The sequence below is a fragment of the Monodon monoceros genome, unplaced genomic scaffold, assembly GCF_005190385.1.
Source record: "Monodon monoceros isolate NGI ecotype Baffin Bay Population unplaced genomic scaffold, NGI_Narwhal_1 Super_Scaffold_3, whole genome shotgun sequence".
Taxonomy (NCBI): Eukaryota; Metazoa; Chordata; class Mammalia; order Artiodactyla; family Monodontidae; genus Monodon; species Monodon monoceros.
In genome coordinates, this window is record NW_021703780.1 from 26,047,823 (window position 1) to 26,071,680 (window position 23,858).

General features: G+C 38.1%; 1 protein-coding gene across 20 annotated transcripts in view; it reads left to right on the forward strand.

The window, feature by feature from the left end:
* Nucleotides 1–23,858, forward strand: part of PKHD1 (PKHD1 ciliary IPT domain containing fibrocystin/polyductin) — a 623,301-nt gene that overhangs the window by 374,927 nt on the left and 224,516 nt on the right. For 16 of the 20 annotated variants that reach the window (XM_029242351.1, XM_029242350.1, XM_029242348.1 and 13 more), the window contains 2 exons: nt 6,950–7,039; nt 16,326–17,340. In XM_029242351.1, coding sequence (XP_029098184.1) covers nt 6,950–7,039; nt 16,326–17,340 — 1,105 coding nt within the window. Of the gene's footprint in view, nt 1–6,949; nt 7,040–16,325; nt 17,341–23,858 lie in introns of those variants that run through there. The other 4 variants (XM_029242358.1, XM_029242361.1, XM_029242364.1 and 1 more) reach the window with 2 other exon arrangements.

A 23,858-nucleotide genomic window follows, 5' to 3' on the forward strand; every position in this document is an offset into this window, starting at 1 on the left:
CTACTCATCTATCACAACACTTTTTCTAATGACTCTTTGCATGTGGTCTCATTGCCTTTCCTAAGACTGTATTTTAGCAACTGCTGCCACAGATGGGCACCAGCCTTTGGAGTGAAACCTTTTTGGCCATTTTGGCAAAGAAGTTGCTTTGGAAAATAGTGAGGTGAAGTTTGCACAGAGTACACTGGAGCAACTGGCAAAGAAGCTTGGATTATAAGGTTAACCATGGACCCACAGGGTGAAGTCAACGCAGAGTAGGACCTCTGGATAGTGAGATAACAAAAGTGAAAAGTTTTAGAATCACTGGGAGACAAGAGTAAACATTTTCACGTTTCAAAGGAGTAGTGGAAATTCTTCTTCTTTTATTCTTTTCTTTACCCCATTTCACAATATGAGAACGAGTATGCTCTCAATGAAATGAACAGTGGGAAAATTTAAAACAAATAAAAGGAAATACTTCTACACTTAGTGCATAATAAGTCCATAGACTTTTCAGCTGAGGAAGGTCAGGGAGTCAAATGTTGAAGAGGAACAGAAAAGAGAGGAAAATCTGGTTAATTTTATGACCAATAATAACCTTGTAATTATGCCTTAAGATAAGAATAATGAGGTTGAAGCTTTGGGGCATAAAATGATTGTCTCAGAGGACAGGAAGGAATTCTCCCACTCTTACCCCTAACAATTTGAATGACACCAAACGATTGACCAGGTGCATTATGGGGTGTAATATTTTCCCAGGAGACAGCTCTTATTAACCTGGAAAACCATTCTTGAAAGACCAGTGGCTAGTTTTATCTGGAAAATCCTGTATTTTAGGGGAAATCAGCCTTGAATCCAAACAAAAAGAATTTTGTAGTTGGTGGAAGGATAAACTCCCCAATGACAGATACGGTCTAATTTTGCTTTTGACCCAGTGTGTGAATGTGTCTAAACATAATATTCATGTAACTAACTTAGAGTATCGTAATGGATGGAAATTGGCCTTTGACACAGAGCAGGTCCAATGGAAAGCACATGAGCTATCCCTTAGGAATTAAAAATATGTTCTTGCCCTTTTGCCAAAATTTTTTCAAAGTTCAGACTAGCTGCCTGTCGCTTTGGACTTTCCTTCTTGGCATGTAGGATGCTGCTGGAACTCTTGTATTCCAGACCTTAGTGAGGCTCTGAATCCTTAGCTGGCTTTAAGGGCTCCCACATAAATTTTGAGCTGGCCACTGAGTGGAGATCACCTAGGAGGGCAGAACTCATTTGTAGTCAATCCTCAGTGAACTTCTAAGAATAGGAAAGCCACTACTCTTATTAAATGGAGCCTCTTTAAAATGGTAGATATAGTTTAGGTCAGAGAGGCAGGGCCTTTGGCCTTTCCTCTTACTAATGCTTCTAAACCAACTGGGACCTTAACCTTGTTTGTTCTTTGCCTCTGTGTACTGATTCACTTTTAAAATTGACTTCATTTACTTAGGTATAAGACGAACGTTGTATAGGGCAGAGCAATTAACTCCAGTTAACAGATAACCCCCAAATCTCTATTGTTTAACGAAATGGAAAGTTTGTCTCTACTCACATGCCAGCCTGATGAAGAGTGGGTGCGTGGTACCCCTGGCAGCTGTGCATCTGGTAGTGACACCGGGATTGAGGCTGGCTAAGGTCTGGCTTTGCCATTTTAGAGTCCTTCAAGTCCAACTTCAGGTTTGTTTCCTTGTTTGGAAAATGGAAGCCATAAAAACATACCTCTGTGTTTGCCGTGCCGATTAAATAAAATATGACATGTTGAATGACTCTCACAGGGCCTGGTGCATAGTACATGGTCAGGAAGTTTTGATGTTTCTTCCCTCTGTGTGTGTATCAGGCACAGGTGTGAGTGTATAGGGAAGGAGAGAGACACACCAAGAGGAAGTGGGGCTGATACCTATACTCAAACTGCTCACGAGCTCACTGTCTCTAAAAGAGGAGGCACATTTGTTACTAGAAACTTGACTAAGTCAGTCCCATGGAGGCAAACACTGTGTCTCTCCTTTTATTGTTCACTATCATGTTCCCAAGGTCTAGATCCTATCAGGATAATGATTAATAAGTAGGGTTAAATCAGTGCAATGAAGGAACTAGAAAATTAGATTCTTTTCCTGTTTTCTCTTTCCGTCACCCACCTGCCCCCAGAATTTACAAAAATCCAAGATGATAAGGTAATGCTCAGGATGGCTATCGATTTCCTGATTCTATACCAACCTTCATCCAAATTGAAGAGATTATCTTGAAGGATCCCTATATGCAAACCACAGTATGCAACTGCTTATAAAAGCTAACACATATATATGGAATCTAAAAAAAAAAATGGTTCTGATGAACCTAGGGTCAGGACAGGAATAAAGACACAGACGTAGAGAATGGACTTGAGGACATGGGGAGGGGGAAGGGTAAGCTGGGACAAAGTGAGAGAGTGGCATGGACATGTATACACTACCAAACGTAAAATAGATAGCTAGTGGGAAGCAGCTGCACAGCACAGGGAGATCAGCTCGGTGCTTTGCGACCAACTAGAAGGTTGGGATAGGGAGGGTGGGAGGGAGATATGGGGATATATGTACATGTATAGCTGATTCACTTTGTTATACAGCAGAAACTAACACACCATTGTAAAGCAATTATACTCCAATAAAGATGTTAAAAAAATCTTATGTATGGTTGTGTATAACTAAAGTTTTGCTTAATCTGTTATCCTTTTCATGTTAAGCTTGTATATAGTGTTTGTTGGCATTTGTAGATCTTTTTTGAAGTACCTGTTTTCATAGCTCCAGCCACTACTTTGTCTCCCATTTTGTGTAAAGCCTTTGCTATAAATAAGCCATTCTGTCTGAATTTTTTTTTTTTCCAAGATAGGGTAAACAAGTGGAAGGGTAGAATTTAAAGGGAGATGAAAATTTCAGTTTTTTTTTTTTATTGAAGTAAAGTTGATTTACAATATTGTGTTAATTTCAGGTGTGTGGTAAGGTGATTCGGTTATAGACCTATATATGTGTGTATATCTATATGTGTATATCTATATTCTATTTTCTTCTGATTCTTTTCCATCAGAGGTTATTATAAGATATTGAATATAGTTCCCTGTGCTGTACAGTAAATCCTTGTTGTTTATCTATTGTATATATAGTAGTTTGCATGTGTTAATCCCAAACTCCTAATTTATCCCTCCCTCCCCTTCACCCCCACCACTATCCCCTTTGGTAACCATGAGTTTGTTTTCTATGTCTGTGAGTCTGTTTCTGTTTTGTAAATAAGTTCACTTGCACTATTTTTCTGTCTGACTATTTGGTGCCAATTGTGCATCTCAGTAATCTAGCTATGTTTTGTTACTCAAAGTTGAATTCCAAAATGTCCTTAAAACACTTTCACCTTGCTGAATTGTGTTGCACCAGTTTTCAAAAGGAAACATTGAATTTAAAAGATGACTTGGAAGTTGCTTACCTGCAAGGCCCTGGTCTGTTACCTTATTTGTAAGAATCCTAACAACTTATTTGTTCAAATGACTGAACAGTGTCTGGTCAACCTGATCATGTTTCCCATCCACTCTCCCTCCTGGCTCCTATTTATTGCCCTCGGTGAGCAGATTGCTTGGGTGGCTGCCTCCTCTCTCAACCCGTTTTCCCCTGTCACGTTTCCTAGACATTAGCGCATTAACGTTTATGCCATCTCACTGTAGGTCAATATCCATGTATATTGTTTTGCATGCATGATAAAGAAACTGAGGTGCATAGTGATCGGTCTATTGTCAAAGGTTACCAGGAATAGGAAGAAGATAACTTGGAATTGACATTTCACTCCAGTGTCTCTCTGCATCTGATCACAGCACTTCTCTTGGCAAGATACCCCTTGGCTCCCCTTTCAATGTCTGACACCAGGAACCCAATGCTCTCAAGGTGTCTCCATCACTTCTTGCTTCCAAAGAGCAGCAGGCTGTCCACCCTACTTGTCCTTCTGTGAAGTTGAAAAGGACCATGTTGTCTTCTGCCCCCCAAATGGACCTTTTCTTATTCTTCCAAAGGAGAAGATCTAGATATAGCAAAATGAGCAAGTTGGGCCATCTGTATGCATTTTTTCACCCATATTAAAACTCCTAAAGCCCAAATGCAAGAACTCATTCTGAAAGACACGAGCATTTCAGTTCTGGGCTTATGGAAATCTTTCCCCCCAATGACGTTAATAACCTTCTCTGTGCAGTATATTGAGGAAATTTTATGGCAAAGAAAGTAAATTTGCAGAGATCCAGGGGACTAGTTTTTCAAGGAGCTTTAACAGAGAAGATTGATTCTCAGGTATTAGAAGCAAATATCAGGATCAATTATGTAAAGAATATTTATGTTTAGAAAGTTCTAGGCCAAACGTTAACTGAGAATTCAAACATTTCATGTCCTCATCCTGTCTCCTGAGGAACAACAACAACAACAAAAGTCCTTTTATGCTCTTTGTTCGCTTCCCTAAAGCTGGATATATTATGTATGTTCAGAGAAAAGGATACATATGAGAAGAGCAAAGATGCTGTATCCATCAGGGTAGGCTAGATTAGGATGCCATAGCACACACTCTGCAAATCTCAGTACCTCAAAAAAAACACCACCAAGGTTTATTTCTTGCTTACACTTCTTATTTATCTCTGGTTGGCAGGGACCCAGTCTGAGAAATCAACCTTCATCTTGTACTTAGCTGGTCACTGTCTTAGCGACAAACTTGGAACTCTTTAGAGGAGGAGTTGGCAAATATATTCTATAAAGGGCCAGATAGTAAATATTTTCAACTTCACAGGCCATAGAGTTTCTGTTACAATGACTCAAGTCTGCTACTGCAGTGCAAAATCAGAGGTTACTGTAGTTTACAATGCATAAACAAATGAGTATGGGCTGTGTTCCAATAAAACTTTATTTACAACAATAGCCAGTGGGCTGGATTTGGCCTATGGCCTGTAGTTTGCCAGCTGTTTCACTTAAGTTGCATAGCCCCAAAGGGACACTTGGTACCTCTGCTCAATGACTAAGGGCTAACTAATGATTCTACTCAACCACGAGAGGATGGGGAAGTACAAGCCTGTAACTTCCCAAGGTAAGCCCGACCTTACATGTGTTCACACACATACCTGGAAAATGATGAATAGCTGAGCAGTTATTTTCACAGCTCCACAATGCTTGATTAAACCTACAGGTCTTTTAAAGTTTCCCTGTCCCCTCAATTTTCTCCTTAACTCAGAAAATCAGACTTTACAAGGTGCAGTGTTCATTTGCTCCTTAACAGGAGGTGGAAGTGGCTGGGTAGTCAAAGAGGATGCTGCCCAGCTCTGTTTATGCAGCCTTGGGGGCCATGTGCCTTCACCTTTGGGGATCCTAAAGTGAGTCAGGATATGCACCCTGGAAGCAGACCTTGGAAAGGGATTTGGAAGGAGCAAGAGAGGCATTGTATCAGATGACATTCCTCAACAGTGAAATTGCCTAGGGGACAAGTCATTTTCTCGCAGGCCAGTTTTTGAGAAGTTTCCTGATGTTGCAGTGCAGCCTGGTCACAGGGAGCAGTGACAGATGGGGTTTTCGGTTCATTTTACTATAGATGGAGTCTCACTTAAACCCATTGTACCACAGGATGATGTCACTTTATGTATCTGGTTTTCTAGCAAAACCTACCTCCCTCCCCAAATCAAACCAACCTCATCCCACCTCGCCCCCTCCTGGTTCACCATTGTTTTATAAAGTCAAGTGGTTCTGTGCCTTCCGTTGACTCGCCTCTTTTAAGTTTTATTGGTACTTACTGCTCTAAGAGCAAAACTTAATGAGTGCCTTTATTTTTACACACTTCAACTCATTAATATATCTGACTTTTCTCCATAGGAAGAGTTTGACTAGATATAGAGAAATGTATATTCAAGTGGATCTGTCAGTTAAAACAGAGACACTAGGAATCTATTTACAGGTAGCAGGCTCTCTATACATGGAAATATCTGCTCATATTGATTATAATCCATACCTTCTAGAACTTTAGGGCATTTTTTGCATATTATCAGACAGCAAAACACTTCAGTAAGCCATTTTAATAGTTACATTTCAAAAAGATAAAAAACAGAGAACAAAACATATACCTGAACTAAGATCCCTTAGTTGCTGATAGCCCTTAACCTTCGTCCTCCTAATCAGTGATATTTCAGTTGAATATGAGAAGATTCTAAAGGCAAAGGTTACTTGACCATGACAAGGAGGACCACTTAAAAAGAGTGAGAATAACCTACATGTAAAAGAAGCACTTTCAAGGTCCAGATGATATTTTTATTTAAAGTACTGTTGTACTATACCTTGAAATTAATTGTAATTTACTTGAAGGTGCTATGTTTTCAAATTTCATTTCTCAGATTAACTGCCAATATCAAGCTATTATAGAGAAAAGCTCTAGTGTTTCTAAAGAGACTATTGTCTAAGTTTCTTTGTTTGGAATAATAATAATGATAATAATACCACTGATTATGTCCCAGGCATTGTTCTGAACCTTTTAAAATACATTTAATCGTCACAGCTGCCTTATGAGCTTGTTACCACTCCATTTTTCTTCCCACTTTGCAAAGGAGGAAACTGAGGCACAGTGAAGTTGTTACTTGCCTAATATCACACAGAGAGTAAGTAGCAGAACCGAGATTTGAACCACCGCAGTTTGCACCAGAATCCATAAATAACCAGCAACTGTAGGAATAACCACTGTGCTCTGACATCTTTCACAGCTGGGACAATTGGATTAGAATTGAGACGCCAGTGAAGAAGCAGCAAAATTTAAGGACTTATAAACAATCAATCCATGTCATGTAGGAAAATCTGTGCTGTTTTGGTGTTTATCTAAATTGACCACAGATTCACTGAATAGAGGCAACTTCATTTTCCTGGGACTGTGGAGATAACAGGGAAAATGCTAACCCCCTTTCTTTCAGCAACTGTCTGGTGTAGACATTTCTCTTTCTGGAATGAAGGGAATGTGAAAGAAAAGGAAGCACTCAGAGGCTTCAGTTTGCTGTCAACAGGTAATCAATGAGCTGGGTCATTACTGTCACCTCTTCTACCTCCCACCTGAAGTGTCCTTGGTTTGTCTGCCACAAGCCTCCTTGAAAACCCCCTGCTGTAACTGAGTTCCCATACATGACAGTCTTGCCTTGCAAAGCAGATTAATACAAAATATCAGCCAAAGGTTTGGTATTCCCAGCCCAGATCTTATCTCAGAATAAAGGGGGGGGATTTATCTCTCATGAGTCATGGGCATTGAGAAGCTGGGAACATTTCACCAGCAGGAGGAGTTGGCAAAAATAGTCCCAGTGGATTTCAAGTTTATTTGACTAATTCTTTCACCACTTGTCAAATGAAACTACTTTTGTTTAGGTGACAAAACAAGCTGTTTCCTCTGCCATTTCTCCACTGAGCAGTATAGGCACTTGTGGCGAACACACATTACTGCTAACTGTTATGATGTTTGCTGTCAAAGTCATTTATTTATACAACTGCTGGAAAGAGCCTGCGGCCCATAAGCAGCCATGAAGGATTTCAGAGTCGTGGTGTGGGGTCATGAGAGGGAAAAAAAAAGTCTCCACTGGTTATGAGAAAGGAACTGACACAGGAAACGGTCACATATGGTGCGGATTTATTGTGTCCGGGGTTTCCCATTCAAATCTCATTACAGCCGCAGCTCAGAGCTGGGCATGGCATGGCTACATCCATTTCAGTTTTGGCATCCGACAGAATTACTGCTCTAGCTTCACGCCGAGGACTGGAGTGGGGATAAGTTTATCATTCTGGGGAGAGAGTGTGCCCGAATTGTATTTGTAAAGAAGGCTGTTGGCTGTCCCTTCCTTTAATATAGCCCATGGACATCACTTTGTTCAAAGCTGGCAGGCAAAGTTTGCTAGTAAAAAAGAAATAGGAGGGTGGCGAGAAAAGGTGGAATGGGGTGGAGAGTATATGAAATCATATAAAGTAGTCCTCTACTTATATGAGTATTTAAGGGAAAAGTAAAGATTAGATGAAAGGGAAATCACCTTGAATTTTGCAGGTTTTAATTTATTTTTTGATTAGTGGAAAAAAATAGGTGTCCTGCTTAGAGACACATGTGTGTGCATGTGCCCACATACCTATGTATGTGTGTATACATGTATTTCTTTCTGACCTGTATTTTCTAAAATCACAGAATTTTATGCCCACATTTTAGTGTTTTCTTCACCTGTAACTTGTCTCTTTCAAAATCCTTTATTGTGAATGCTTGCAACACTTACAGGTGCTGTTTTAGACTCCTACGAGGCAAATGTCATTAGTTGGAGATAAGGATAGTGCCAAAAAAAGCAAGAGGAGAGTGCAAAAAGTATTTTTAAAAATACTCCTTTTTAAATTATGGCGAATGTAACAGCTTGTATATATTAGCAAGTGTTTGTTCCTGACTCTGCACGTGCATCATCACATTTAATGCTGTTCATCAGCCTGTGGATTGGGAACTGCTCTCAACCACTTTTACAGATGAGTTACCTGAGTCAGAGAGAGGATACTTATGTAACCTGCCTGTGGTTTTGCAGCTGGAAGGTGGCAGAGCCAGGACGCAATGCAGGTTTCTCTAACAGGAAAACCTGATCTCTTGCCCCCAAAACTGTGCTTCCTGAACTTAGATTTACATGGCTGTTTTCAGAGCAGTATTCACTGAATAAAAATCATAATTGAGACCATACCTGTAGATGTTTGCAGGTGAAATCATGATACAACAAAATAACAAAAATTGGGCTTCCCTGGTGGCTCAGTGGATAGGAGTCTGCCTGCCAATGCAGGGGACATGGGTTCGATCTCTGGTCCAGGAAGATCCCACATGCCACAGAGCAGCTAGGCCCGTGCGCCACAACTACTGAGCCTGTGCTCTAGAGCCCGAGTGCCACAACTACTGAAGCCCGCGTGCCTAGAGCCCGTGCTCCACAACAAGAGAAGCCCCTGCTCGCCACAGCTAGAGAAAGACTGCGTGCAGCATTGAAGACCCAACACAACCAAAAATAAAATAACAAAACTGCAAAAATATTTTCTATGACACTTATTTCAAGCAAAATATAGACAATGACATTTCAACATAGTGAAATCATATAAAGTAGCCCTCTAGAATTAATTTGAATGGACTTCCATCACCAAAATTAAGATTTTTTTTTTTTAGTTTGAAAAAGGAAAAAGGAAAGATGGTTGATTCAGAAGAAAGGTCTATTTGATACATATCTGACCTTCTCCCTCATCTTCATTACCACTGCATTCAACGTAGTTTCATCTCCTGATCAAAGTAACACTTTTTATAAAAGGGAACAAATATTTCAAAATATTCACCAAGAGAACTTAGTAAGGACAGAAGGACCTTTCACAGAAGGCCTTACAGGCATCCTTGCTTCATATAATGGTTGGTCTTATGTGGTTTTCCATTTTTCTCACATTAGTTTGAATATGTATTCCCACGGAAAATAGACTCAAGTTCAAGAACTTTGGTGAGATTGCTCAAAAATGGGCACAGATCCTAGAATCTGTAGCTCCTGAAGTCTGTTAGCCCATTACCCCTCTAGATGTGCATTCGTCATTAAGAGCCTTTCGCACCTCTGCAGTATCTTGTCGTTTAGAGCTGTCTTCATGCTCAGACATCTCTCTTTTTATTAATTTTATTTTTTTTAAATTGAAGTATAGTTGATTTACAATGTTGTGCCAATTTCTGCTATACAGCAAAGTGACTCAGTTATACACATATGTACATTCCTTTTTTATACTCTTTTCAATTATGGCTTATTTCTGTCCTCTCTTGACTCCTGAACACGGGGAGTCACTTCGCCATGCCAACCACCAGCTGTTACAGTGTCTTCCTCACTGAGAATGATGCAAGGAGACTCAGCTAGTTTTTAGCTTGAATTCCCCATTCCAAAAGGTAGATAGTTTTCCTCTATTATTGCTAATATGACTAAATACATATTTTCTTTAATATTTCTTTGCAAGATTTCAGTTACTCCATTTGTACATTTAGGAACACAGATTTTGGGGTTTCATTCCTCATAGCCTGAAGGTCTATGACAACCTATATAAATGGGGATAAATTCAACTTGTCTTCACTTTATTTGATCTGTGGCCATTTATATTTGTTAAATTAGAAACAATGAGGTGTAAATGTTGTTTGACAGAAAAGAATTGTAAATGATTTCATTTCTTGAAAATAAGAGAATGATTATATATTTTGTTTTTGTCAAAATCTGCTATACTTTTGTCAAAATCTGCTATCTGCTATTTTCAAACATAAATTTTTCTCTTTTGTTGAAATGGGGAAGATGGAAGGAATCCATGTGCCTTTGAGTCAAAACATTTATTTTTAAAATACTTCTTTCTTTCTTTCTGATCCATTTTTCTAAATAAAGGATAGAAATTTTTTCTTTTTCCTTTTCTTTAAATTTTTTTTTCTAGCAAAGACGACCCCTTTGGCATATTTTCTTTCCAAATGTGAAATGAAGTGGAAAATCCTCATTTCAAGACAGGAAGGACAAATACTGACATAAAGTTAATAATTGTTAGAACCCTGGAAGCAACCTGAGTGCACACACACTCACACACATTCACATACATACCCACCCACCTTTTCCTCTGCTTCCTCCTTTACCAGGAGTACCTAACGCTCCTCCTTTCTGGTTTCTAGGTCCACGGTTTCCAATCTAGGGAAAGGCGGACAGAGCGTATTGTATGTCTAGGATATTTTAGGATGTTAAAGTACACACAGAAACAAGTGCACACATGCACACATGCACACACACATACGACCTGCTTCATCTAATTTCCCCCACTTAGAGAGGAGCTTCTGGACTTTATCACTGGTCCATCTTGAATGAAAGAGCATAGGCCAAGCCAATACTCACTGGTCACTCAGCATTTATTAAGTCCTGTCCACTCTTGCCTTCTGGAGAGGAATGCCCTGGGGCGACTGGGTGGCTGCCCCTGACAGGCTGGGTCACTTTATCTATTCACATTGATTATGAAAGTCAGCTGTGGCCAGACCTTGGTGGTTTTTTGTTTTTTTTTTTCACCCTTCTTCTCTCAGCCCCTCTTACAAGCACCCCTGCCTGGATTTTCATGAGGAAATAATCAGATTAGGCCTTTCACGGTGAGTTCATATGGAGTTCTCTTTCTCCAGTGTGCTACTAACTGAATAAACGTGTTTAGTGGTAAATTGTAAATGACATTATGATTACCAAAGCCAGCATGGGTTTCATTTAAAAGTGATCAGAATTGCAGACCACAAAAATTGTGACTGGCAGATAAGGCCATTTGGAGAAATCAGAAAAGAAAAGACAAAAAAAAGTGAGAAAGAGAATCATTACTGAAAACTACATCCTTCTCCAATGGAGAGAGGTAGGAGGAAGAGAAACCCAGGGAAGGAAGAGATGGATCGCTATTTAGAAGGGAAGCTAGACTGTCCATGTTGGTGCTGCCAGCTGTGTCTGGGAGAGGGGACATGACATGTGTTTGGGTGTGCGTAGCCCTCTCCTAAGGAGTTAATGTCAATTCTCTCCCACAATGAAGAACTGCACCCACGTAGGAGCTTTGGAATCCCAGGGCATTGCTTTCCTGTGCTTGATTTTTGCCTCACATCAAAATTAAAATACTGGAATTGATTAACTCTGAAGGTGAAATAGGAAAATTGATGGTAAGATACCAGTAAACCACCGTCTCTTAGTCATTGGTAAGTTTTGGAGAAATAAAAGTAAAGTTTCTTATTTATGAACACCAGGATTCCACATTTGGCTACAAAACTACATAATGTGACTTGCTGATAATCTTTAGTCTATTGCCTTTGTTAAATTAGTGGCTATACGGTTATACTTCAGGGAAAGTATGCTAAAATATTAAAAAGGCCAAATGGTAATAGAAAAGAAGCAAATGGACTCTTGCCAAATATGTGACTTGACAAATAACCAAAAACCTTTCCGTGAGTTCCTGTCAATAGACTGTGTTAAGAGAACTCCTGACTATACAGCACCCTTCCCACAGGGTTAATCATCACAGCTGACCCCACATCTAAATACAATCCCCAAATGAAGTTATTTGGATTCCATTTTATTTTGCCAAAAGCACAGGTAGAAGTTAAAAAATATGTTTTTCTCTTCCTCCTCTTCCTCATGGCTGTTACTAAGTAATTGTGTGAATCATAATTGCTGTGAGTCGGTTTTTCCATCTACAAACTACGGATAATTAAACTTGCTATTAGAAAGTTTTAGGTAAAGGAAGTTAGGGAAGGAGGAAGGAAGGGAGGGAGGGAGGAAAGAAAAAGGGAAGGAAGGAAGGATCACCAACCTTATAGCTTGAGGGTATCTTTGTAGTGAGGTCAAGTCTTCCTCTTGGCATTCTAATCCCTGTTTTATCCCATACCCCTTCCAGGTACCATTCCCATGAGTCTATGGACTTCCTGTCAGATATTTCTCTATCTGAAGCTCTCCCAAGCAACCATTATATATTATTTGCAACAACATGGGATGACCCCCCTCTGGCCATCTAAGACCTGTTGAAGCAATAAGTCAGAGTCTCCCGTTGACAAAACTGTGTGAAAGTTTTGTCTTATCAGGAGGACCCCTCTGATAGTTTCCATGCCACTGTTACAGAATATAAGGATACGGTGTGTTTTCCTTAGTATCCCTGCTGCCTCAGTCATTACAGCAAATCCACCAGCACATTCTATTTACTGTCTGCAGAAGACACATTGTTCTCCTGATTCATTCATAGGCTCATCCAACCTTTCACTCCCTTCCTCCACTTGTTTAATGAATGAATGAATCAGCCAAGAAAAAAAATGCTTTGTCATAACAGAATTTTTTTGAGTGTGGACAAATCTATTATGTGATTCAAGAGCAGAAGATTCATATAAACATAATCAGCCATAATTTCAGTCTTATGGTTTCATGTGAAATGGTTGGATCTCTCACAGAACACTATCAAATATTAACATTAATTCAAGGGGCAATTCTCACAATGCCCTTCTGTAGTATACTCTGTTCTTGTGATGAGTTGGTTTAAACTGCATTCAAGCTATAGAATAATAATCTTATAACTAGACACCTGGAAATAATAGATAAAAATTATTTGAAGAATAGGAGTTTTGAAAAGGACATTACATGTCAATCAACTAATACATATTAAGGAATTTCTACTGTGTTTGAGGTAGGATGTTAAACCCTATGGTAATTTAAATATGAGATATGGCCTTAGGCCTTGAGAAATAACACCTTAAGGACATTGGTTCCTAGTGTTTATGTAATTTATCAAAGTACATATAGTTAGTTAGTAGCAGAGAATGATTGAGAATCATATCAACTAAGAGAATAAGTATTTTATTTAGGTACAGTTCCAAGAATTTAGCAATCTACAGAGGCCACTATGAAAGACCTTATAACTCCTGAATGAGAAGCAAGAAGAATAAAGTCAGAGATCTATAAAACTGGATGGAATGTGAATGATTCATCAATGGCATCAGCATGGCTGAAAAAAATGTGTAAAAAGGAGAGTGAGCAGTAGGTTTAGAAAAGAGGAACTAGTGTGATTTGAGGATAATCCATGAGGAAAGGCTACCTTACTATCTCATTTGAAAATGATATACCTGTAGTAGCGATTGATGTATCAGGGCCTCAAAGCAAAATTTCCATGGCTATTAAGATCGTGCAATTAATTAATTCCCTTCATACTGGTTCCATGCTTTGGAAGATAATTCTTGATTTCACATTAGCGTTTCCATATTATATTACCACAGGGAAAAAACACACTGTGTATAGGTGACCATTTAAAAAATATTTTATAATTAAATCTCTACTTAGATTAACAATTTCATATTTAATTTAATGAATTCAAGTGATTTAAGAGACATAGAGCAATTAGAATTTTCCGCTTTGTGTCAGTTTTCAAGGAATCTGCCTATTTCATCGAAGTTGTTGAACTTGTTGGCATAAAGTTTGTTTGTAAGAGTCTCTTAATCTTTGCCTGTAGGATCTGAAGTAGTAATCCTTCTTTCATCCCTGAAATTGGTGATGTGTCTTCTTCCTTTATATCTTGATCAGTCTAGCGAGGGGTTAATCAATTGGTTGACATTTTCCAAGAACGAAATTTTAGCTTTGTTCACTTTCTCTGTTTTTTCTTGTTTGTTTGTTTGTTGTCTGTTTCATTGACGTTTGCTGTTACATTTATCATTTCCTTTTTTTCTACTTACTCTTGGTTTACTTTGCTCTTTTTCTGAATTTGTAAGGGAGTACCTAAGGCATCACTTCTAGACAATTCTTCTTTTGTAATATAAGCATTTAACATAAGTTTCCTTCAAAGCAGTGTTTTTGCCACATCCCACAGTTTTGATATGCTAAAATTTCATTATCATTCCATTTGAAATATTTTACAGTTTTCCTTATAATTTTGACCCTTTTGTTGCTGTTATTTTTGAGGTTCAGGTAAACTGTGTGTCCTACTCCTGAAGTAGCATTTTGGTAATTAAGTTTATTGGCACCATAGGCAGCTTTGGCACAGATTTTTTTTTTCTTCTTTCAGCTTTCCTCAGTGCCCTATAACACTCTTTTTTTAAATTGAAGTATGGTTGATTTATAATGTTGTGTTAGTTTCTGATGTACAGCAAAGTGATTGAGTTATACATATATTTTTTTTTTCATTATAGGTTATTACAAGATATTGAATATAGTTCCCTGTGCTATACAGTAGGACCTTGTTTTTGCAATCTATTTTATATATAGTAGTTTGTATCTGTGAATCCCAAACTCCTAATTTATCCTTCTCCCTCCCCTCTTCCCCTTTGGTCACCATAAGTTTGTTTTCTATGTCTGTTGAGTCTGCTTCTGTTTTGTAAATAAATTTATTTGTATCATATTTTAGATTCCACATATAAGTGATATCATATGATATTTGACTTTCTCTGACTTACTTCACTTAGTATGATAATCTCTAGGTCCATCCATGTTGCTGCAAATGGCATTATTTCATTCTTTTTTATGGCTAAGTAGTATTCCATTGTATATATATATATATACCACATGTTTATCCATTCATCTGTCGATGGACATTTAGTTTGCTTCCATGTCTTGGCTATTGTGAATAGTGCTGCTATGAACATTGGGTGTATGTATCTTTTCAAATTACAGTTTTCTCTGGATATATGGCCAGGAGTGGGATTGCTGGATCATATGGTAAATCTATTTTTAGTTTTTTAAGGAGCCTCCATACTGTTTTCATAGTGACTACACTAATTTACATTCCCACCAACAATGTAGGAGGGTTCCCTTTTCTCCACACCCTCTCCAGCATTTATTGTTTGTGGACTTTTTGTTGATGGCCATTCTGACTGGTGTGAGGTGATACCTCACTGTACTTTTGCTTGGCACAGATTTCTTCTCATATTACATGGAAGGAAGGATGCAGAAGGAGGCTAGATCATGCTCAAATGTAGTACATCCTACATAGTAATAATTTGATTTTTTTTTGGTTCCAGTCCTTAGGCTACTTAGATGAACGTGCAGTAAGGAAAATTAAAATATGTAGAAAACAATACAAGACAATTTTGTGACTATTAATTTAAAGTCAAAGGAACTTTTTTTGGTTGGAAGGTAACATATACCTTTGAATTCAGAACAGGAAGTACTCTAGGTTCATAGACAGGAAGATTAGGAATAGTGGGAATAGTGAATAATGCTGTTTCTTTAAATGTTTTCATTAGCTGCAGTCATCCTCAACTTGGGCTCTATTTAATGTCAACACTCCCCAAATTACTACTTTCCTCTTCTCCGCCTGTTGTATTTCTTTATTCTTCGTGTTTAGAGAAAAAGTATGAGGAAATTATATAGTCTGACATCCAAACTATTTCACAATCTGGTTACAATATACCTTTTCAATTTTAATATACCTCCATAAAATCTCTGTTCCCGCCCCCTCAATCTACCTCTTTCCCATTGACTCAAATATCATTATCCTCTTCTCGCCTATCCTTTTTCCATTATGTAGACCTTAGTGATTATTCCTTTTTCTTAATTACTTTGTTTATTCAGCTCTTTTACCACTTAGCTATTATGCCCATTATTAACTTTAAATAGCATATTATGTAACATATAAATTTAAATTATATTAAAGAGCTGTATCTTTCCATATTTTGCCCAAGAATTTTTGCATTCTCACACTTGAATATTCAGTAAATGTTTCCTGAGGTTACTGATGATGGTGAGAGTGATGGATTGTAAATCATCTTTGAGAGATTGTGGTTCTTACGTCACTTGTTTATTTTCCTTTATTTTATAGGCACATTTAGAGACGAGCAGAAATGCACATACCGATCGCTGATACAAGGCTACATCTGCAAACAGACTGACCAAGTGATCTTAATTCTTGACAGTGCTGATGCCACTTGGGCAATGCAAAAGTTATATCCAGTTGTATCTGTGACTAGTGGTTTTGTTGACACCTTCAGTAGCGTAAATGCCAATACTCCCTGCTCCACTTCAGGGTCTGTATCTGCTTTCTATTCCATTTTACCCACCAAGGAAATCACCAAGGTCTGCTTTGTGGATCAGACTCCTCAAGTTTTGCGTTTTTTTCTATTGGGGAACAAAAGTACCTCCAAGCTCCTCTTGGCTGTATTCTACCATGAACTCCAGAGCCCGAATGTTTTCTTAGGGGAAAGATTCATTACACCTACTCAGGTTCAATCAACTTCCTCACTGCTGAATGGGTCTATTGGCGCCAACTATTTCAGCATCATGGATAACCTCTTGTATGTTGTCCTACAAGGAGAGGAGCCCATTGAAATTCGCTCAGGTGTTTCCATTCATTTGGCCCTCACTGTGATGTTTTCAGTTCTAGAAAAAGACTGGGAAATGATGACCCTTGAAAGACTAACTGACTTCTTGCAGGTTAGCCAAGACCAAATCAGGTTTATTCATGAGATGCCTGGTAATGAAGCAACCTTAAAGGCCATGGCTGACCGTAGAGCAAAGAGAAAGCGCAATTGCCCAACTGTGACTTGTGCCAGTCATGATAGAGTTGGTCAGCGTAGACTTCTCATGATGGAAATGAGCTCATATAGAGTCCTACCGCCCACCACTATGGAAACTATCTCAAAAGTGATGGTCGTTGAAATTGGTGATCTTCCAGCAGTAAGGAACACTGGAGTAATTCCATCCTTATCAAGTAACAAATTACAGACTTTGGCTCACCAGGTTATCACTGCTCAACAGACTGGAGTACTAGAGAATGTTCTGAATATGACTATTGGGGCCTTACTAGTGACTCAGTCAAAGGGAGTCATCGGCTATGGGTAAGTACTAATTATACTAACTTCTAAATGAGAGCTGATTTCTTGGATGCATATTGCAAATGTCAGCCTACTTACACTGAGTCACATAACCTGTCTGCTTTTTAAGATAAGAATAAAAATGTCAAGAGCCACTTATAGACTTAAATTCTCAATTTTAAAATTCTTTATTAAATCTGTAGTCTTCATGGTTATTCTATTTCCTGGGTAGATGTAGACGTTTTATTTTGGTACTTTAAAATGAAAAACATGGAGGAAGAGATTTTTCTAAGGCAACTTGTTTTCAATATGCTTGTTCATTCATTTATCATGTAATGCATATTTAAGCAGTGGGCTAGATTCTGGGTTTGCTAAGGTGAAACAGATATGATCTTTGCCTTATGGGACAAAAACACTATCTATCACAATTCCATAGAGCTATGAGCTAAGACTTGAGTACTCAGGGTGTTGTTAATAATACTGCCTGTAGGGACTGGGGAAGAGACTTATATTTAGGAACATTTTGGAGGGATGCCCAGGAGTTTACTAAGCTAAAGCCGTGACCCTGATTGGGTTTTATTTAACCTAGGATTATAAAGCCCTGAAAGGATGTCAAATTGCGTGAGGCAGAACATAATTGCTGCCAACTATGTTTATGGCACAGACCTGTGTAGGATCCATAATATCCTTTGTGCTATGCTATTCTGACTCTACAGGCTTGTATTTTGAAGTTCTTTACCAGATCAATGTTTACTACACACTTCAGAAGTAAACTTAGCTGAATATTTCCCCGAGCTTAGTAAATGAAGAAGTACATGAAGTACACAATAAGAGGAGGCAAGTATAAATGACTCTCAATTTTTTTGTACATTGTATTACCCAAGAAATGAATTGTCCAGCCCAAGTTCATCTAAGACATCTGTCACAAGGTCAAGACTGTTAGAGTCCCAAGCTCTAATTTTTAGCAGATACAAAAGAACCAGAAATGATACTGCAAACTGAGAGACAATATGAAATTGCCATAATGCTTAGAAAACGTGTATAAACTAACCGTTTCACACATGCATGCTGCTTGGCTATAGAGGACTCAGAAGATTCAAACATGGATATTCCCTGCAAGCTTGTCATCACCACTGGAAAAATAAGCTCAAACCTATGCACGTTTTGAGTTGATATAGTTGATGTTGGGTCCCTGAAATAGGTAAAAATTATTTAGATTCTGAGCTGTGTTACTCAGTGAAAGTTTAGAATGCTCATATTGTTTTAGATTATTCTCTTGCTGCTTTTTCACTGTATTTGTCGTAGTGCTAATAAATAAGCAACTAATATTTAATGGGTATTAATTACTTCTATACAACCATCTCCAGTGGATGTGGTATTCACTATAAAATAAAAAGCAAAACAAAAAGACATACCTTCACATTTTAAGGAATATTCAACTAATACATTGATTGCCTTTTTATACGTAGAGCAACATATCCAAATGAAAACTTTGCTAATGTTTATGTATCATATTTTACCTGTCTTTGGTGTTCCTCTTCCTTACAGGGCACTAGTATGTACGGAAGATATGGAAAGAAAACTCAAGCAATTTTTTTTCTGGATTCTGGTTGATGTGAAGGGCTTTGAGGATTGTTAGCTTAGAATTTAAAAATACTCCTAGTTGCATGAGTGCTCAGAATCTATTATATCTTGGATAGTTTTACTAACCACTAAACCTTCACCATGTTATTGATGTAATTATGATATTATGCATGATAATATAAAAATCAGGAATCTGAGAAAGGATGGTGCTAATGTATCTTAGCTTACATTTAAATATATTTTCTTTCCTTTAGTCCAGTTTCATTTAGGTTCCACCGAGTTCTTATGAGCATATTCTATGTATGGGTGACTAGAGAGAAATAGAGCCAGTTCTTTGCTCAATTTTATTTAGATTTTACAGTACTGAGCTTTCTTAATAGGCCATCCTTCCAAAATGACTGATTTTTATATTATATAAAAAAAGACTCGATTGGGATTGACATGTATACACTGATGTGTATAAAATGGATGACTAATAAGAAAAAAAATAAATTAAAAAAAAACCCAAAACAACAACAACAACAAAAAAGACTCAGTGAATATTTAGCTTTTAACTAGAAGGAGAGCAAAGTCAAAGAGTAGAAGCAATGGAGATAAAGCAGAGGAAACCCAGGAAAGAGAGTGGACCCAGCACAAGTGTAAGTATGCACACATATGTGTGTGGGATATCATCCTATCGTGAGCTTCAGAGAAAAGAGCACCTTTATTGCCCACCATCTGTCATAGCCATCATGTTTTCATTTTTGACTCATGTATTTCTGACTTGATAAGAAACTGCTGAACATGTATCGGCAGTTTCACATTAGTAGCTTTTTAAGTTTCCTCACTCTGTATAAGGAGCACCTTATCAAGCTGACTTGGAATAGAGAAGAAAACTCAGACAGACAATTGGTGACATGTAGCAACAACTTTCTGTTGGGATGTGTTATAGTCCCCATCTCTCTCAGTTTCTTTAGTATTTTAAGAGAGGTTTCCTAGATATGCAAAAAAAAAAAAAAGCTTCTGAAGCTAACGAAAGGCTGCTTCTTAAGTATATCTGAATAAATCTCTGCAGAATGAGAAATGCCATGTCCTAAGGGACTTAACGAGAACCAGCAAGTTTTCCCATGGTCCTAAGAATTGTACAGTACGGTAAACAACCCTGAAGCCCGGGGCAGATCCCAGGGCCAGCCCTGTTTCTTTCAACTTTGATCAGTGTCAACTCAGACTTCCATTGAACTCACTGGAGAGCCATTGACAAGCTAATGAATTGACCTTTAGACAGCAGAAATTAGTCTGAGGACACAGGCCTTTCAGTGGAAACATCTACAATGTTCTTTAAAGGTTCACTCTTGTTAATTTAATGGCGTTACATGCATTTCAACAAATTGAGGCCATATCAGATATTTACTTATCAAGGGGAGTACTACCTGCTTTCAGAAAGCTACCCACTTTCTGCTTTGTGGGGAGAAATGGAGTGCTATTTTTTTAATCAAATAATATACAACACATTGGCCTCTCCCAGTCTTTACCCTCCTCTAGAGGCATCTAGATTTAAGTGTCTTCTGCATGGCTAAGTCAGTTCCATGAACCTGTCTTCCGTCTTCCAAAGCTTTGTTAACCTCTGTTGTTGGTTGTTCTCTCCTCTCCTGCCTTCTTTATCCATGTTGATTTACACCATTTTTATTCATTTTTCTCCTTTTAAGTAATTTCGGTGGAGTAGAGGGAACAGAGATAAACATATGTTCAACCTCTGCTTTTTAAACTTGGGATTCCGAACCACGAGGGTCTTATTTTATATTCTGCCTTTTATCTGGAATCCTGGCAGTAGAAATTTGATTTTTGCTCTTTTGAGTTTCTTTCCCTCCTGTCTTTTCTTCTTCTCCCTCTCTTTCTCCTGCTTCATAAAAACAACCCACCTCTAAATAATATCCTTTGTCATATAGTAAGCATAAATATATCTGTATCTTTCATGGAAGTTAGCTATTGAAATGCTAAAGCTATTTGTGGTTGGCAGAATTTCTAAAATGACCACCCAAAGGTATGCTGCCCTAATCCTGGGAACCTATGAATAGGATCAGATAGAATTTCTATGAAGACACTGTGTTATGTGGCACAGTAGACCTTAAGTTGGAGAGAATACCCAGGATTATCAAGGTGGCACAATTACACACAACAGCCCTTAAAACAGGAGAGCTTTATCCTGCTGTGGCAGAAGAGGAAGGCAGAGAGATTCCAAGTGTGAGAAGGAATTGAAGTGTCACTGCTTTTAGGATGAAAGGCACCACATGAGAAAAAAATCAGATGCACTTTGTAAGTACAGAGTGGACCTTAGCTGACAGCCCACAGGGAAACAGGGACCTCCATTCCACAGCCACAAGGAAATGAATTCCACCAACAATTGGAATGAGTTTGGAAGTGGATTCTCCTGAGAGCCTCCACTTAAGCAGTGAACCCCCAGCCAAGCCCTGTCTAAACTCTTGACCCACAACCTGAAGATCATAGATTTGTGATATTTTAAGCCACTGAGTGTGTGGAGTTTTGTTTCACAGCCGTAGAAAACTAATACGCTATCTCACATAAAACTCTTTGTTTCTGACGTTGCCATGAACCTTGGACCCTAAAAACAGTTATAGGGAATGTGAGCATGGCTCTGTGGCGGTATACACCTATGTGTTTTTGCACCCTTCACATTAGTAGCTTTTTAAGTTTCCTCACTGTGTATAAGGCACAACTTATCAAGCTGACTTGGAATAGAGAAGAAAACTAGGAGAGACAATTGGTGACATGAGTCTTTTGGTGACATTCAGGCTCATTTAACATCTTCTCTTGTGCAATCTCTCCCTGCCCCTTGGGCACCTGCTTTCTAGGAAACAGCTATTTGGAGTATGCAAGGACAGGGTCTTTCTGTCAACACTGAAGGATGCTCTTCTCAAGACTGGCAGAATATTCATCCGGGAAGGGATTCCCATACTGCTAGCCTGTCTCTTTCCTCCCTCCTGGCAAAACCACAGCTTTGCCATTAAAGAGTGTTTTTGCACCATTTCTTTTTTTCACTACAATACAAATTCATTGCTTTGTTGAGTTAGGTGGATGGCAAAATTATCATAATGGTATTTTATATATGTGGCTTTGCGGGAAAATGAGATGCTCTGCATAAGTAAACTTTCCATTTAATTAAAAATTGTTTATTTTATCACTACATTTTTAAAAAGACTTCATCTCTTAAACTAAAAAGAAGTAGATATTATCCAGCCTTATTAAATGGAAAATAATGTAGACCTTTCACATTTTTATTGATGATTCATGGTCATCATTAAAGCTATCATTTATTTCACAGCTCTGTTACTGCAGTGATGCCCTTAGGGACCCTTGTTCTTATACTAAATGGCCCCAGACCACTAAATCTTTGATTCTACTTCTACAGTTTACATTTTCCCTTCTCTCTTCCTTATAAACAGGAGGAAAATTCTAATCCATTATTGCTGTTGACTTATCTGCATCCAGTAGTTTTCCACCCACATGCACATGTAGTTCTAATTCCAAAATTGAACCGGAACCGTACTACCTTACAATCAATTTAAGATTTATGTGTACGGGTGGTGAAGTTGTAGCTAAATATGATAAAGACTCATGATAACTTACATTTGAATGTTTTTTATTTCCCAAACATTAACTGAACAGTTATTATGTCCAAAAAATTGTATGGCTCATATGAAAATCTAGAGATTTTAAAATTAATAGATAGGGAAAACAAACATTTACACAACTGTCTAATAAGAATATGGTATATTAAATCTCATTATTCTATATCTATTACAAGGAAATCATTAATTCAATATGAACCTGCTTAACCATTAATCTAGTTTTTCATAAAATTAGTATATTTTTATCTTTATAGTATTCATTCGTTGGTCAAGGCTTCAATTTACTATTATACTCCCAAGAGTACCTAAGCAGTGTCATGCACCATAAGTGGTCATTAAATACATGTTGCAAATAGTGAAATGTAACCAGTTTGACTTCTCTGCTATTCTAATACTCCTGTGCAACCAATATCCTGTAACAAATCTCTTCCATCAGAAAGATCTTGAGTGATTTCTCTTTTCCTGGTTAGACTATGACTGCTAGGGGACTCCATCACAAACAGGAAATTTTGAATATTTGTGTATGATCTTAAAAAATGTATTCAGAATTTACATTATCCCAGATAAGATATTCATGCTAGATTTATTATACAATATTATTTTGAACAATTTTCTGACTAAAATACTTAGGTTTTGACCTCTGAGTTGACCTTGTTGGAGGATGTGCCATGTTTATTTTGTGTCTTTATATTCTCATGGCACAGTGCAACCTATGCCTGTGGTTCCTCAAATCTCAGTTTGAAATGAAAAATTCCAAAGAACCATAAGAGTTTAATAACAAGTATTAGAGCACAGCAGTAAGTGCACCAGTTCAAGAGTGTATCAGAATTTGAAGTTGGCCAGTCCAAGATAGGTGGCGGCTTTCTAGAGGCATTTTAATGACCTAAGAACAGAGGAAGTGCATGGTGGGTACTGATTGGTCATAGTGTTCCTATAGTAACATGTATTGGATGCTTGTAATGTGTGAAGTTTGGAATCACTATGCTATGGTGCCAGAAAGAAACCATGAGATCATAAGACATTTTTTTCTCTCTTAGGAGTTGATGGCAGCTAAGGACATTTGGCTAGGTTTAACAGGGAGCATTAGGACTATGAAATATAAATAAAATGGTATGTGTCAGCTCTGAAAGATAGCCAGGAAAGTCATTCTTGCCTTACGGACTCTGTGGAAGAACATTCCTGAGGGACCGAGGTTATGGTGTTGTATTTATCTTTGCCTATCTCATAGTGCCTAAAACAATATTTGTACATGGTGGAAGGGTTAACATTTGTTTGTTAAACTGAACCGAGTGGAGAACTTGCTTTCTTCTTCCAGGGTACAGAATCTCGCAA